This window comes from Grammomys surdaster, unplaced genomic scaffold (genome assembly GCF_004785775.1).
Source record: "Grammomys surdaster isolate TR1022 unplaced genomic scaffold, NIH_TR_1.0 150, whole genome shotgun sequence".
Taxonomy (NCBI): domain Eukaryota; kingdom Metazoa; phylum Chordata; class Mammalia; order Rodentia; family Muridae; genus Grammomys; species Grammomys surdaster.
Genome location: NW_021604608.1, coordinates 171,913 through 188,614, shown reverse-complemented (window position 1 = coordinate 188,614; position 16,702 = coordinate 171,913). Strand labels below are relative to the sequence as shown.

Sequence of the window (16,702 nt, the reverse complement as noted above, 5' to 3'; positions counted from 1 at the left end):
GGAAGGAAGGAAGGAAGGAAGGAAGGAAGGAAGGAAGGAAGGAAGGAGGTAAATATATGGGAGAGGGGTAGATTTATGTCTACCACAAACATGTGTAGGCCCCTGTTCTGTTATAGTTAACTCACACAGATGTGTCACAGTATCTCAGCTACTGACGGGACAGGTACCTGGTACTAGATATGTACACAAGCAGCTTGCATGGATTATATGACAGTGCCACTCTGTTTTATAGAGAGGAATCCAAGGCCCTGAGATTTTGATCAAGAGGAGTGAGAATCCTGGAGTTGGCCTTTCCAGCAGAACTCTAATTAATTTGAAAACTGCCTAATTAAATCTCTTGTTTCCATTCCAATTATTTTGTTTTCCAGGAGAAAGTGAAGAAGATCCTTGCCTCCTTGGATTCTGCTCAGAGTTTCCTCACCAATAACATTTCCTCCATTGTTATTGGGGTGAGTATTCTTTTCTTAAACAAATGTGTAGATAAATAAAGTGCCCTGTGAGTGTATTACAGGATAAAGTCGCTATACTCACTAAGTATACTCTAATCCAATGGTTCTCAACTTTCCTAACACTGCTTTTGATAAGTTCTTTTTCTGCTGGTGAAATCAGCCAGTTCAAGCCAGATTAGATTATATTAAATACAGGTTTATTGGGAAGCTGTTCTCATGTGAGTTCACTGGCCACAAGGCCAGGGAAGTCACCATGGGGATGGATGGGGGAGGGAGAAGAGAAAGAGAGAATGGGGTGCACGCAGAGAACAAAAGGAAGGAGAAGAAAGGAGAGAAAGAGAGAGAGGAGACCAAAATTTCTGGATTATATAGGAAAGAGCATCTGGGGGAAGGACAGCCCAGCCCCTGGGCTGCAAAGTTCAGGCTTGTGGGCAGGAGAGTTTAGGGTTGTGAACAGGGTATGTCAGGTAGGGACTGAGGGATGCCGGGAGAATCTGGAGGCCAGGTCTGCTTTGGTATGTAAGATATGCACCTCAGTCCCTTGTCCCCAGGTCTGAAACTAAACACCTTTAACCCAGTTCCTCATATTATTGTGACCCTTAGTCATAAAATTACTTCATTGCTATTTCATAACTGTAATTTTGCTATTGTTATGAGTTGTAATATAAATATCTGATATGCAGGATATCTGATATGCAATCCACAGGTTGAGAACCTCTGCTATAGTCCTTTTACTAATAGTCCTAATCTTTGATTTCTTTCTAGGAGACGAAGAAGTTTGGGAGAACAATAATAGGCTACTTTGAACATTATCTGCAGTGGGTCTTGTACGCCGTAAGTAGCATTGTCTTTTATGAGCATAAAGAGTGCCACATCTCAGGAAAGTCATGTCCATGTATAAATTCTGAAGGATATTAAAATCCTGGTCATTTCAACTGGAGATAGATAAAAGTGCCTGTCTGGACCGGGTGTTCCAGGTCCCCCACATCTCATCCAGAGAACCTGAGGAAGAGAATAGCAAAGCAGCAAGGATTTTATTCAAAGGTAAAGGAAGCAGCAGGCTGTCTTGAGGTAGCCTCAAGGTCAGTGGTTAAGGCTTCCTCATATGGGGTCCTCAAAAGGAAAAGCTAGTTGCTAGGGGTGGGACTGGGGTAGGACTTGGGTGGTTTTCTCTTTGAATTAAAGGCATGGGTTATATAAGTCTTCCTTTACATCACACATCCTTTCCCATGGTGTGTGTGACTTTAATTATATATATATATGTCCAGTTATTCATAGGCATAAGAAGGTACGTAAGGGTTTTCCTTAAATGGACACTCTGAGAACACAGTTTACTGTACTATGCACATACCCCAAATCAGCTCATGCTGGATTCCCATTTCTCTGCCACTCCTTCAGGTCCCATGGTGTGTTCTAGAACTTTTTTGAGTAGACTCGGGGAGTGACATAAAGGTTGTTATGGTGAATTGACATATTGTGAGCTTGGGGGTGGGGTGTGCACGGAGCTCAGCTTGATGCTGTGGGAGACCAAAGCAGCCAAGTGGAGTTCTGTAGTGCCAAGACTTCTTATACTTGCCAGCATTGAGAGGATTTGGTTACGTGTGTTGAGAGGTTGTGGGCAACCAGGATGGGACAGCTGCCCCATGAGGGCGAGCACCCCACCCTCCAATCCCCACAGCCCTTTGCTCACCTTTGCTTGCTGTATGGCATCTTATATTTGTTGTCCATTCCTTCATCAGATAACAGTCCACTGCAGCCCTTGGCTGGGAGCGCATGTTCTTTGGTTCTCCCAGATGTTCTGTAGGATGGATCTTAGTAATCCAGACAACAAATGAGGAAAACTGGGGCTCACAGGGGCTAAGGGGTTTGCTATAGATGTATGTAATTGTACCAGCTGTAGAACTCCTCAGTGCTCAGCAGCTGTCAGCCCTCATTGGAGATGCTCTTGTGAACCCAGCCAGGGGTCCCGACTTATGGCATGATTTTTTTATGAGCCTGGCTCAGTGAACATTTGCCTGTGTTTCCCTGTCCCACAGGTCACAGAGAAGATGACATCCTGCAAACCCATGACCACCGCAATGGACTCTGCTGTTAATGGCATTCTGTGTGGCTATGTTGCTGACCCTCTGGTAAGAACTTCATCTTTCAAAAAGAGAAGACATATTAAGCAAACATGTTCTCCCAGCAAACCACTCCCCCCCACCCCATATTGTGTTATTGGTAGTTTTCTACGATTTCAACCTTGTTCTGAGAGTTTTACAGCTTTATAAAGCTATTTTTCTGAATATTAGGGGCTGGAGGGATGCCATCATCATCTTCCCTTGTCTCGAACCCTTTGATCCTTTTTCCAGACTAGTTTTTCTTAACCTAATGGTCTTCATTAGAATTATTTACAGAAACATGGCTGAAGGGTCATTTAGAGGAGTGTGAGTCCCCTTACCAGTGATATACCACAAAAGAATTATTTTTCTTTCCCCATCAACCACTAACTGCCTATAAACTCCCAGGGAGGCCTGGGCTTCAGGAGCCCTACTATCTTTGTGACAGGACATTGATGGATCCAGCCTTGTGCAGGTCCTGTGCAGGGAACCACAGCTGCTCTTTGTTCAAGAGTGTAACAGCCATGTCATGCAAGGAAGACAGTCTTCCACACAACACTAGCTCTTCTATTCTTTGTACCCACTTCCTCTGATATCTCCAGAGCCTTTCTGGGGTGATGTAGACACTGCACTTATGGTCAGATATTCAAAAGTCACAATGTGATTTTGATCAATTATGATCATCTGCAGTTACCATTGTTCACTCTAAAAAGAAGCCTCTCTGACTAAACCCAACAGCAGCGCCAACCAATAGCATAAATGTAATTATTTGGAAGGTAATTGTATGGGTACATCATGTTGATTCAGCAAAGCTACAGAAGTAGCTTCCTCATTAAGGCCTACAACCTCCTAGGCATAGTCTTTAACTAAATAACTAGTATCAGATAGGAGTTATCTCCTGTGGAGCAGACTTCAAAATCCAGTTAGAAGTAGGTTGGTTACCCCCATCACAGAGTCACACTACTACACCTATGGGCACATCTCCCCTGGCCTGCAGATAGTGCTGCAGACAGAAGTCACGGCAGCCTGCACGGCACCTTCTGCGACTTGTAGGGGTAGTCAGCAGTGACGAAGCTTCTGGAAGCTTCCAGTTCCAGCATGGCTTCTCCATGTCTTATAGGAAGAGTCAGTCATAAAGCCTTAACCATTCAGTCTGGTTTGCTCACAACAGCAATGACAATTACCAGTATTGTTTTGGAGGTCTCAGGAGCCTCTCTGACTAACAGCTCAGAGCGGGATAGCCCAGTTCTGGCATTGGAAATTCATTAATAATTTATAAGTTTTGAGAGTAGCTTTATCTACTTATGTAAGGTACAAACTCTTAATTTTTTGAAATTTGAATTTGAATGACCACACAAATACTAGGTTTTCTTGTGGCTTTTTCACACAGCTTCAGTTTCAATTGGCCTTTCCCCTAACTCCTCCCACCTCCCACTTTCAAGAAGGCATAGTGTAAGATGAAGTGTACTTATAAATATTGGGAACAAGGGTTTTTGTTGTTGTTGTTTTTAATGTTAACATTGCTTTTCGAGCAAACATGGTTAAATTTTAGTCTGTGGTCAAGCAGCACACTTAAGTTCAGGTGCCTTTTCGTGTAGTTCAATGTTACCACGGCTAGTTGACTTTTCTGATTTTGTTCTACATCTTTTGAATACTTAAGACAGTGGCATCCTCATCCTTTAACAGTTCAGCTAAGAGGACATAGTGGCATTCAGCACACACCAGGGTCCCCCTAAAATGTACTCTCTTTAACCATTTTGATTATACAGCCTGTCCAACAAAAGTATGCTGTCGTAGTAAATATTTGATCTCAGTTGGGGGTTTCTACCCTACCTTAGATCATTTTGTTCCCAGTTAAAAGACATAAAATTTTTGTATTTATAATAAGCCTTGATCAACATCAGAGCTGGCCAGATAGCTACCCTCTTAACTATTAGTATCTACTTCCCTATCAATAACCCTGAGATATGACTTGCCATGTTCCACCTGGGCTGCTCTTCCTCCAACTGGCTAGCCATCATGGCCAGTTCTCACAGTTCCTTACCCCATGGCATCTTCTTCTCCCTCTCTTCTTGTCTCTGCCTCTGATCCCTAGCTCAGGAACCAAAGCTCCACCTTCCTCTCTTCTGCCCACCTATAGGCTGTAGGCATCTATTCAACCAACAGCTTTAAACTAAGGAGCAATGTTGCATAGCATCACTTGATGTACATGAGGAGCTCCTTGTCACTAAGGGCAGTTAGACCCTGGGGAGCCAGTATTCAGCATTGTAATATGTAGCAAAAGACCAAATCTCAACAGTACCCTGTGTGGTGTGTGATTATATGCTTTTTGACAGTCTTAGACCAACCCTTAGTTTCACCACTAGATGCTTCTATACCTCTTTGACAAAATAAACACCAGCCTAGGATCTGCTCATCTTTCAAAAAGAATAACTGGGTTACATTAATACATTGCACTCTACCTGGGGGCTGACTCCTGTTAGGTTCACAATTGATTTTGAGAGCAAAATAAGAACTTCAAAAATCACACAAAGAATTCTCCCCCTAACAAATGTTCTTTCCTATTACCAAACCTCAAGCATTTAATTCTACTGATTTTGTTGTTGTTATTTTTCTCCTCAGAATCTGTTCTGGTTCGGCATAGGGAAAGCCACGGTGCTCTTACTTCCCGCTGTAATCATTGCTATCAAGCTGGCCAAGTACTACCGCAGGATGGATTCAGAGGACGTATATGACGAGTGAGTGTGGGGTTTCTCTGCAGCACTGTCCTCAGACAGCCACCCAAGCCGAGTTCTCAAAGGAAAACTTGGTGTCTGCTTAAGCACTGGGCTGTCCGTTTTCCATCGTTTCTGTTACTGTTGTTGCTGTTCTTGGTTCTGTTTGCTTTTAACCGATCTTACGATTCTGACTTTTTTCTTCTTTTAATCTCAGCTTCTTTAACCCATGTCCTTCTTGTTTCAGCTCGTCTGTCTCGGGGATGTGGCATTTCACTTTATGATAACTGTTGTTGCTCCTTTCCGCCCGTTCTGCCGCCCGCCTTTGCTCTGTGTCTGGTGAACATGCATGCTTCCTTTTGACTTCTCTATCCTCATTGTCTTCTGCAGTTCCAACTGTCAGCAGGCACTGCAGTGAAAACACTGGGAGGGGGTAGATCAAGAGCCTTAATAGTGACGACACAACAAGTAAATAACCCTGTCTCCCCCTTTTGTATTTTTATAGTGTTGAGACTGTACCCATGAAAAAGTAAGCCTTTTTTTTTTTTAAACTATCTTCACAGATGGAATGGGGGAGGTTTCTATTACATGGCAGAACTTTAGTTAAATTGATGATATGAGAAAAGAACAGTAGATAAATCTGAGTAAAGATGAATCATGACACCTCTTAGAAAGAGGGTTGGTCCATAGAAGATGCTTACAAACCACTCGTTGAGTGAATGAACACTTTTCATACTAAATGTATTGATCCATAAAGCCACTGTTTCCTTCTGTGGTTTTGAAAGAGGGAGGACGTATATATAATACACTCTCAAACCTTCTTGGCAGACCTAACGCATGACGGACGCATGTTTCCTAACCTTTACATTGTCTTTGTGATCTGTAATGTAAACATTTCATCCTAGGGGTAACTTGATGTTTCTGGTGTATTTATTTTTGTTGCAGTTTGGAAAACGGTAGTAATGGTTATCATAAAGATCATTTATATGGTGTTCACAATCCTGTTATGACAAGGTAAAACAAAGCCTGAAGTGCATGCCGAGCCTGTGGTGAGCCTTTTGTCTCTGCTAGACCTGACACTGAGTCTCCTGCATGCTCTTGGTGCCCTTCACTTCTCTCTGCATGACACCGCACTGTCGCTGACTATCTCCAGCCATCATGCTCGGCACAGCATTCCACCATGCTGGATGGAGAAATCTTCAGAGGATTTCTCGGCAATGGAACTGAGTAGTATCTAGACTGAATGTCATCTTTAAATGCTATGAGCGACTCTAGATCCTAATGGGATCCATGCATGTATACCTTTACTGAGCCTTCCTCTACCCCAAGTCACAAAGCAGTGATTTGAAGACCTCCTCTGCATCCCTCCCTCCTTTTCTTCCTTCTTTCCTTCTCTCTAGCAAATTAACTATAATCAACCAGAAAAAGAACTCAACCTTTTCCTCCAAAATTCTCATGCTTTTATGGTCTGTGGAGTTAAGGGACTTCCTGTGGGTCTGGATTTGCCAGAGAACTTTGAGTATTACCTGCCAAGTGAATTCTCTTGTACTCCACTAAAATTTTAGACATGTCCACCAGGAGCCACCTTTCTGCCGAGAAGTGTATCTTCCCCATGTCTACAGAGTTTACCATGGTCAACCAATGGTCAGCTCCCCAGGGGATGTTGCAAAGCAGTGACTCGAACATTGGTGCAGGGGAAATCATTCTTGTCACAGAAGCCCCATGTTCCACATGGGGCTTATTCCTTTAAAAGAATAGAGACCACATTCAGGGAGGTCCCCAGTGTGGGCTCCTTACCTGACACTTCCCCATAAGACTTGTCCTTCTACTCAGGGACATCCTGATCTTAAGCAGTGTTGCCTAGAAACATCAGCTTCAGGTTTCAAGAGGAAGAGAACAAGAAGGTTAGTGAAATCTCTTCTTTCAGAAGAATAAGGGTTCCTCCATCCTCAACTTACAACTTGGTGCATTCTAAAAGCTTAAGATCCCCTTGTTTCAATTGTCCTATACAGGGAGAGGTATCGTTTTAATGTCTGAGCTGCTCTAACAAAACACGATAAGCGGTGTAGCTTACAAAGAACAGAAACTTCTTCCTTATGGTTCTATAGGCTGGGGAATGGGAGATCAAGGTGCCCCTAGATACAGTGCCTGATAAGAAAAGATGTTATACAGGACATCTCCTTTTTTTCTTGTGTCTTCACATTGTGGTGGTCTGTGAATTCTTTGGTGTTTCATACCCTAATCACATTCCCAAAGCATGTACCACCACCCCATGACCACCCCCATCCCCTGCTTTCTGGTTCCCCCATCCTGGTGACCAGAATCTTTTTTGATGAAGTTGGAACTGTGTAGATGCACAAGTCAGAGCATCTGGTGATGCTGGTGAGGGGCAGTAAGGTTCTTAAGTGGGAGAGAAAGACTTCTTTTTTCTGATAATTTGCTGAACTTGGCTGCCAGAGTGCTGTGTTGTGAGGTTACTTCAAAACAAGTATCAGTTTCCGAAGTTTTGTCCAGAGCATGCACACAGTGCTAATGGCTTGCATTTTATACCGCCCTCCCTCTTCCTGGCACGGCAAGCTTGGAGAGTCTCCCATTTCTCAACTGAGATGTTCCAGGTCAGAGGTGAGCTCTGAGGACTTGGTGAGTGTGTAAAGTTGACGTCTGGTCTGGTGCTGGCCTCCTTAGTGGGATGTTTCCAAATTCCCACTCTCAAGCAGGACATTTCGTTGAGGTTGCATGGAGGGTGCTGAAGAGAGGCCTGCTTGGGTGCAAGGGTGTGGCCTGTTGGGTCTCTGGCAGAGATGCTGAGATGGAAATTGGGGTGCAAGATGTTTATGAGAATCTGTAGTTGTGAAAGGAAGGAGGAGAAGTTCAGGAGGATCTGCCATAGGCCTCATCTCAGCAGTGGGGAGCTCTGGAGCAAATGTGGCCTGTTAGAAGTCACCCTCGTGGGCCAGATGCAGCCTTGGTACCTTACCTCCCTCAGGTGTGGGATCTGCTTAAGCCTCAGGTGGAGTAGTTTGGCTCTAGTGGAAGAAGTATCTGTTGACTGCCCCACAGCTGGTGACAAGCCCATCTTAGAAGAGGGTATGGTGGTGTAGTGCAAGAAGCAGTGGGAGTAAAATCTCTGGTAGGCCTGGCAGAGTGTGCCGAAGCCACAAAATGTTTCCAGCAAGAAGAGAGGGCTTAGTTTGCCAGTGGTAGGATTGTCTTTGAGAACTGGGAACCTTTTAGTACATCTATACATCTGTGGACACTTTGCCACTTAGAAATGGTGTCAAAGTCAGCGGGTGTGTCCAGCTTTTAATACTGACACGATCTTTATGTACAAAGTTCACACTCAGCAGTCAGGCAACAAGTTACAAACAAAAGCTGTAAAGCAGAACAGTAAGTCTCGTTATACGTTCAGTAAGTTTACAGCTTTGTGTTGGGCTGCGTCCTTAGCTCACCTGGGACCCTGAGGGGAGGAAGTTTGGACATGTCTGCGAGGAAATCACCAGTTCTCTTCCTGGGAGCCATCCTGCCATGCCCTGGCCTGAGCCCTTGGGTGTAAAGGAGAGGTGGTGTCCTCTTTAAGCATCAAAGATGAAGTAACTAAGACCCCACTCAGTCCCACAGGCACACTGCTTCTAGGGCAAAACACTTGGTTCTCTGGGCTGTTGGTTCTCCTGAATAACAGTTCATGTCTGTATAAATGGATTGCAGGAAGCCTTGCTGAAGCTTCGGTTTGGTTTCCTGCAGAGGAGAAGGAGGTGATTGTGATAGAGAACAGGAAAAACCGGAGCCACTCATTGAACAATTCATCTGGGGCTATGAATGCAGATGTTCAAAACAGATAGAAAGTTCCAGCAGCTTTAAATGCCTAAAGTGTCAGGGTGGTTTGCTGATGACTCTGCTTGCACAATCCTTGCACACACCTTGCCTTGAAGGTGTGTCTTTGGAAAGGGCACAGGATTTCACATCATGTGAGAGGTGAAGCCAGGACTGTGTTAGTGCTTGAAGTCATTCCTCAGTGCTCCATAGGACATCCAGATTCCTTTGAGCTTTCTGCATTCCACAGGATAGCTCCAAGGACAGGTTGAAGGTCTTGCTTGCTTTGTTTTGATTGTGCCATATCGTTAAGTCCCAAAGATGGCAGGGCCCATCCTGTGTCACAGAAGCCAATTTCTCAGTGACACTTACACTCAAGACCTACCATCTTTCTTTCCTGAGTGGTTGCTGTCCTCTGGGAATCTGGTGGGTCGCCTGAGGAGCCTGCTCTCCTGGGCAGAAAAAGAACTCAAAGTCAGTTGATGATTAGAAAGGCTTGCTTATGTTTTGAAGATGAGAGAGTCACACCTCAGAAGCCCTAGGGACAGTCACTTCAGCCTCAATAAGACCCCCAACTTCTGTCAGAAGACTCTGGGGTCTAGATTGGAGTAAAACTTCACTCCGCTTTGTCTGCTTCATTGTGGAAAGCTAATGATGTTCTTAAGCCCAGTATCCACATCTTCAGAGGATGTCAACAAGAACCCTGTTTGCCTGGAAGTTGTGAGGGTAAAATGAGCTCCTGAGGGTCAAATGTTCAATTTAGTGCAGTCCCTTCTTTGAGGGTTTGTAGTTCATGACAATGGGGACGTTCTGATTCCCTGGATGATTCTGACAGAATCTAAAGGTGAGCCAAACGTTAAGTAAATAAGTAAAGATCCATCCCTAGCCTGCCAGCCAATCCAGTTCCACTGAGCCTCCCTTTATTACCCACAGAGCCATGGATTAAGCATTGACATGCTGTCTGTCTGTAACCAGGACAAAGCTAGGTGTGTGTGCTTCCTGAAGGGGCTTGGCCCTTTAGGAAAAGCTTTGTCACAAGCAAAGCACTCACTGACACTTAACCAAGGTAGGGTCAGTATCTCATCAGGAGTTGGGCAGAGCAAAGTGTTCATAAGTAAGAAGCATATTGTTAGTGGTAAACTGAACTTCATAAACAAATTTAATATAGCCCCCTTTTATATTTGCTATGCAATGCACCTACACATACAGTCTCAGCTTCTAGTTTGTCATAGGACCTGTCATTTGCTTTTGCCTAAGAAAAAAAAGCAGTGGGCTCCCCCGCTAAGCCATGAAGACTGGAACGTTCTTCATAGGGTTCATTCTGCCTCCCACACAGTCTGCACCAAGGAGAGGTAGTTTCCTCTAAGAAAGTGTATTTGCTGTAACAAAATACCTGGCCAAAGTATCTTAGAGAAGGAAAGATGTATTTTGTCTCACAGTTCCAAGGTATAGTCAGTGATGGCAGGACGTCATGGTGACAGGAACGTGAGACTTCTGATCACACTGTATCCACATTGAGGAAGCAGACAACATGAATGTTAGTGTTTGGTTTGCTTTCTCCTTTTTATTTAGTTTGGGAGCCCTACACTGTAGGAAGGAACCACTCACATTTGAGGTGGGTCTTCCACTTCAATTAATCTAACCTCAGAAATCCATGCAGACACATCTGAGGTGTGTTTTCGTGCTGATGCTGAATCCCATCACGTTGCCATCATAGGAAGAATTAGGTCCACTCAACTGGAGATGGCATCATTTGTATCCTTTCTGTACCAGTTCGTTCTGTTCCCTGCTCTGGCCTGACACTCATGGCAATCCTCCTGTGTCAGTTTCCCAAGTACTGGATTATGGGCATTAGCCACTGCTTGATGTTTTCCCATCTAATGTTACCAAACCACATTGGGGAAAATACACTGTACTGTTTCTATGAAATATGTCTTCAAACTTATGCCTTGTCATTGACTGTGGAGGGTACTTTTTGTGCAATCTGCTTATGGATGTTTTGGGAGAAGCGCAAAGGGCCCTCCTTCCCCATATTTCTCCTACCTAAAGGAGAAAACACATTTGATCCTAGGGAAGTGCTAGTGTGGCCACAGTGTCTCTGCCTGCACTGCTCTGTGTGTGCCTGTTTTATAGAAGGTACCTGGAGGTCTTTCTGCTGTACAGTGATCTGGGTGGCCCCTCCAGATGGAATTCTCCTATCTCCCTCTGCACACATTCTTTATGGTGGTCAAGGTCATGGTCTTAACGAAGTGTGAGAGGATGGTGGGGTTAGTGTTGCTGTTAATCAGAAACTACTTACAGGATACATACACATCTTGGCTCACACACATGGTATCCAGAAAGATCCCTGCAGAACTTCTATTGGTTTCTGCCTCCTGACCCTACAGTCAAGTTTCAGGGAGCCATTTGTGGCCAGTTAGCTGCCCGCCATCTGGTCTCTCTTACTCTGATGTACTGCACACTCTGATGTGATGCTTACCACACACATCTTCTTTTAACCACAGCATGTCTCAGCTTGCCTCAGGGTATCCTCCACATTGTTCAAATGCAGTACGGATAGATAGAACAGCCTGCTTTTTCTAGCATTCTCTTTCCTTGGTAAACTCCCTGGGGATTGGTCTGTATTCAGCTGTGACTATCTATAGTCACATCCTGGTTCTCAGCACAATGACGTGAGCCTCAGCCCAGCCCTCAGTGCTACAGTTCTCTGTTTTGTCTTTGTTTCCAGCCCGTCTCGATACTGACAACTGAAGTTGACACTGCTTGAAGTAAGTTCCATGCTTTCATATAAGTGAATTTATAGGACTATTTTTTTTTTAGTGTCTAAAACACAGGTAATTCTAATATATTAAGTAGAAAATCTAAATAAGTATATAGGTTATATAACATGCTTTTAATTACATGGAATCCAACTATATATATGTGATTAGATAATGTGTGTATGTAGATATGTGTGGATACACACATGTACCATGATTACATCTAGATGTACAGGGTATAAAATTAGATGTTGTTAAATGTAGTAAATATAATCAGCTCCAGATATTCACATGTGCATTGAGGGTTATGGAATTGAGAGATTTTTTTTATCTGTGCTAATATTGTAAAACATTGTTTTATAATAAACTCCTATAAATATATTTTTTTAAAAAATCAATGTCAGAAATTAAACTGAGATGTAATGATGAAATGATGCACACAAGGCCCACCCACCTGCCTCTTGAATAAATCTATGTTTTCTGTAGTTCTCAGGCTCCTGACAGAACCATTTTAGGAGTCTGCATTCTTGCTTTCCTTTGTAACTCAAAGCCAGTTTCTAAAATTATGTTTTATTTCCATTTCAGCATCAAGATAATCAACATGGGAAGAATCTCAGACTTTGGATAGTTTCTGAGTCTTCTAGAACTTTCCAAGTGCAGAAGAAACCATGGTGGAGACTCAGGCGGGCACTGGGAACATGGCATCAGTGGTCTTAGGGTAGAGCTTTGTCAGGAATGAATAGTCATGGTTATAATCCACGTATCCATTGCTATTCAAGAATGAGTCCTGTTTTGTTTTTAACTTTTTTACACTGAATTTCTATTTAGACACTAAAACATATTGGGGTGCTTGTTCCCCCGGATACATTTACCTGTGAGCCAGCTATTCAGATGTCATAGCTGGGCACCTAACTTACTTCCATATGTGAAGTGTGCTAAACACAAACCAGTTTACAGAAGAGATGTATTTTGTGTATAGTAAATTGTATATACACCCTTCTACCACATTCAGGTTTTTCAACAAATGAATACTCTAGATTTTTCTTCTAAATGAGGTTACTGTTGGGGTGGGGTTGACTTAGCGATGTGTAGAAAGGTATCTGCATTTGCTAAAAGCGTGTCAATCCTAGAGCAGGCAATAACCTTCCTTGTAGACTTCCATCTGCTCGTTGTGGATCTGCCTGTGGTTTAGAAATAGAATTCAAGAGCAATCACGGAGTGTCCTGCTTGACACCACTGCCAAATTCAGAATGAGGGACCTTGAGAGAAGGAACTGTCGCTCAGCCGGAAGCGGAATCATTTTCGCAGTCACCGGTCCTGGGTCAAGTTTAGTGGCACTCTCTGGTTTGTAAGGATGGGCATTACTTTCAGTGTCATCTGGTCATCTGTGAGATTCTAAACTGAGGTGCAAGAGCTCCTGTCCTGATTCTGAGATTTGAAATAAAGCATGAATGAATGGAACTTTTGGCGTTTGGTCCTTAAAATACACCGAAGTGTAAAGTGAATTTGCTTTTGCGGTGGGTTATTCTTGTTGGTCTTCACCTTTCCAAAGGTATGCAGTGGGGGAAAGCTGGTCAGGTCAAAGAGACCGTGTCCCGCAGGTAAAGGGGTTGTTGTATACCAGGCCTTTCCGAGATCTCAGCCCTGATTCATTTCAATATAAAGGAGCGTGGCAAGTGTGGCTTCCTTGAGTAGCCAGAGTGTGCACCACTTGTGATGAAGCCTGTGTTCTGATTATTTCCCTCCTCTCCAGGATTACAGCATCCCCATGCAGAGCTGGCAGAGTGCTGGCATCCTGCCTCCTCACTCAGTTAGTTGTCTTTTGGGATAACAGATTTTCAGACCTGATGGAGATAACTGTTTTACTAAGCATGGTGATGCATGCCTGTTATCCCAGCTCACAGGAGAAAGCAGACACAACAGGGTGGCAACTTCAAGACCAGTTTGGGCTACCTAATCTAGCACCATTGTAGTTCTCTTAAAAGTACATTTCTTAGCAAATGGTCCAGATCTTTATATAGACCCAAATATACCCCTAATATCCTCTAAGGGGCTTACAAGACAGACAATTGTAACAGGCACAATAGGATTCTTTACATGGAATCAAACATTTCAATTTCTTTTGCTTGTAAGTCCAGTGACAATTTTTAAAGTTAGTTTTTCTGGATCACTGTTTAATTTTTTTTTAATTTAAAATATACCCTACAGTTTGAAATTGATTTTGGGTCACATAGTAAACAACATTCATCGTATATAGTTGGATGTCACTCAGTTGGTACTGGCCTCTGTTGTGTAGGTAACAGGATGTCTCTTTCTACCAGGCCAAGTGCTACTAAGTGCTGTGGCTAAGGCTCTCAGCCAGTCCTGTACACAACATGTCCTGTTAACAATATCTCTCTCTCTCTCTCTCTCTCTCTCTCTCTCTCTCTCTCTCTCTCTCTCTTGTTCTTATGCTTAGTGGGTTTTGTTTGGCTAGTTTTGTTTTTCTGTTTGTCTGTTTGTTGCATTTGTTTGGCCATCTTAATGACTTGGTCTCACAGGACTTCAGCATCTTTTAGGTTAACTAAACCCATGGGCCTCCAAGAGAGGGACCACAGCAAAACCCAGCAGGAGTTCTAGGACATCAGACCTGCCAAGAAATCTCTACTACACCATGGCATAGCCTGACTGCTGATAAAGAAGACTGCGCCCATACAAGAGGCAATATTATTGTAGAACAAGTTCCCTAGAGATGAAAAAATGTAAACTACTCAACCAAAACCTGTACGTAAACACACACACAAAAACACCCCAAACACAATAGAGAAGCACAGAGATCACCCACAGTCCCTGCATGTAGTGGTGGTAATCCCAAAACTCAGAGGCATGTCCATGCTGACAGAAGTAGACACAATCTGCCTGCAGGTACTGCAGCCTATCAGGTTAAACCAGTATTCATCTGGTAGACTTCATGCCTGTGCCTTCTGCCTCACCTTCCCAAAGCTTCCAATACAAACTCACCGCAGACTGTGTGGCTTAGCAATGAATTTATTTTCTCGAAGTTCAGATGGTAGTTTAAAGTCAAAGCATGAGTAGGTTGCTGTCTTATGAGGCCTCTTGCCCAGGCTTGCTGGCAGCTGCCTTCTCCTAATGGCTTACAGTTCTTTCCTTTGAGTGTCTAGAGCCTAACTGCCTCTTGTGGAACACCAGCCAGGTGGGGTTAAATCTCCATGACAAAGCCATTTTAATCTCCAACCTTGACCACCCCTACTGTAATCACCTCAGTAAGATCCCATCTCCGAGTTAGTTAGACTTCAACAGTTCTTTTTCGAGGTGTTCAAGTCAAGGCACAGTAACAACTTTATTGTCTCCCAAAGATGACCTGGACATACAGAGTTTCAAATCAGAACAGACTGCAGAACCTACAAAGACTGGAAATGAACACATGCGCTCATTCTCTCTCTCTCTCTCTCTCTCTCTCTCTCTCTCTCTCTCTCTCTCTCATGGATGCACAAACGAACGTGCGTGCGTGCGCATGCACACACACACACACACTTAAGGAGTTTAGTGACACCACAGGAAAAAGCAATGATGGGGAACTGTCGTTTTACTGACCACCTTAGACCGGCCCGTCAAGAATGGCTCAGGTGTTCCTTTACTAAGTGAGGCTCCCTATGAAAGTTTAAATGTTTAGATGCTCATTGATTTCCAGGTTAGCTTTCTGAGCAGAAATGTGCCATCCTCAATTGCATAGGGACACACACTTGTTAAAGAAAGTCCAGAAAGGAGCAATGTACAGAAAGGAATGACTTTGGACTTGTGACCATCTGGGTCTGGCGTGCTAACGTGCATTTGGGAGGCAGAGGCTGAAGGTTCACTATAAGTGTGAACCAGCTTGGTCTACATAGAGAGTTCCAGGGGAGGAAGGGAAGAAGGAGGAAGGGGTGGAGGGAGGAAGTGAAAGAGGAGGAAGGGGGAAGGAGGAAATGAGAGGAAGTGTGGTAGGAGGAAGGAGGAAGGAAGAGACGAAGGAAGAAGGAAGAGACAAAGGAAGGATGGAGAAAAGGATGGAGGAGGAAGGCAGATTGGGGGAGGGGAGAAAGAGGAAGTGAGAGGAGGAAGAAGGGAGGGAAGAAGCAAGAGGACAAATGAAGGGAGAAAGGGGATCTCTTGGCAAACTACATACCTAGATGTCATAGCTATCTATTAAGTTACAATGTAACCATTAAGTTAAAGCAGTTTCTTATAGCTACCTTAACTGTATAAACCACCTGACTTAAAACAATAATAACCGTTCTCCCCCAGTTTTGGAGGCAAGGAGTCCAAATTCCAGGTTGTCATGGGATTAGCTCCTCCTGAATATGCAACAGAGTCCCTGTTTGATTTTCCTCCCCAGTTTCTCGACACTCATCGCCTTTGGTGGGTTTGGCTTCTGGACACATCATTCTGAGGTGCTGTCTCAGTTCTCACATGGCGTTTTCCTCTGTGTGCCCAAATTTCCCTCTTATACAAGCACTAGTTGCAAGAATAGATCCTATCCTAATCAAGAATGAGCCTACCTAAATTTCATTCCATATGTTAACACTCTGTTTCCAAAGTCACATTCCCAGCATCTGAGTAGACATGAATGTTGTGCAGACACTATTCAACCCAGCACTGTTAGCTTACCAAAATAGAGCATGGTCAAAGCTGTGACGATGTGAACTTAGAAGGAACAGATCTCTATGCTCAAACTAAAATTAACAAAGTTAGAAAGGACAAAAATTAAATGTTACTCAGGATAAACAAAAAATTGAGTCATTCCCCCACATTTCTTTTTGTCTTGGTTTAAGAATGTATAGCATTTTGTTACTTGTAAACTTGAACTGTCTTTAGTTAGCCTAGCACAACCT

General features: G+C 43.6%; 1 protein-coding gene across 2 annotated transcripts in view; it reads left to right on the top strand.

The window, feature by feature from the left end:
• Window positions 1-13,292, top strand: part of Prom1 (prominin 1) — a 97,990-nt gene extending 84,698 nt beyond the window's left edge. Inside the window, exons 20-27 of one of the 2 annotated variants that reach the window (XM_028765187.1) lie at window positions 369-449; window positions 1,215-1,283; window positions 2,486-2,578; window positions 5,171-5,286; window positions 5,768-5,791; window positions 6,208-6,276; window positions 11,801-11,840; window positions 12,417-13,292. In XM_028765187.1, the coding sequence (XP_028621020.1) occupies window positions 369-449; window positions 1,215-1,283; window positions 2,486-2,578; window positions 5,171-5,286; window positions 5,768-5,791; window positions 6,208-6,276; window positions 11,801-11,816 (468 nt within the window). In that variant the 3' untranslated portion in view covers window positions 11,817-11,840; window positions 12,417-13,292. The remainder of the gene's footprint in view (window positions 1-368; window positions 450-1,214; window positions 1,284-2,485; window positions 2,579-5,170; window positions 5,287-5,767; window positions 5,792-6,207; window positions 6,277-11,800; window positions 11,841-12,416) is intronic. The other variant, XM_028765188.1, reaches the window with a different exon arrangement.
• The last annotated feature ends 3,410 nt before the right edge of the window (window positions 13,293-16,702 follow it).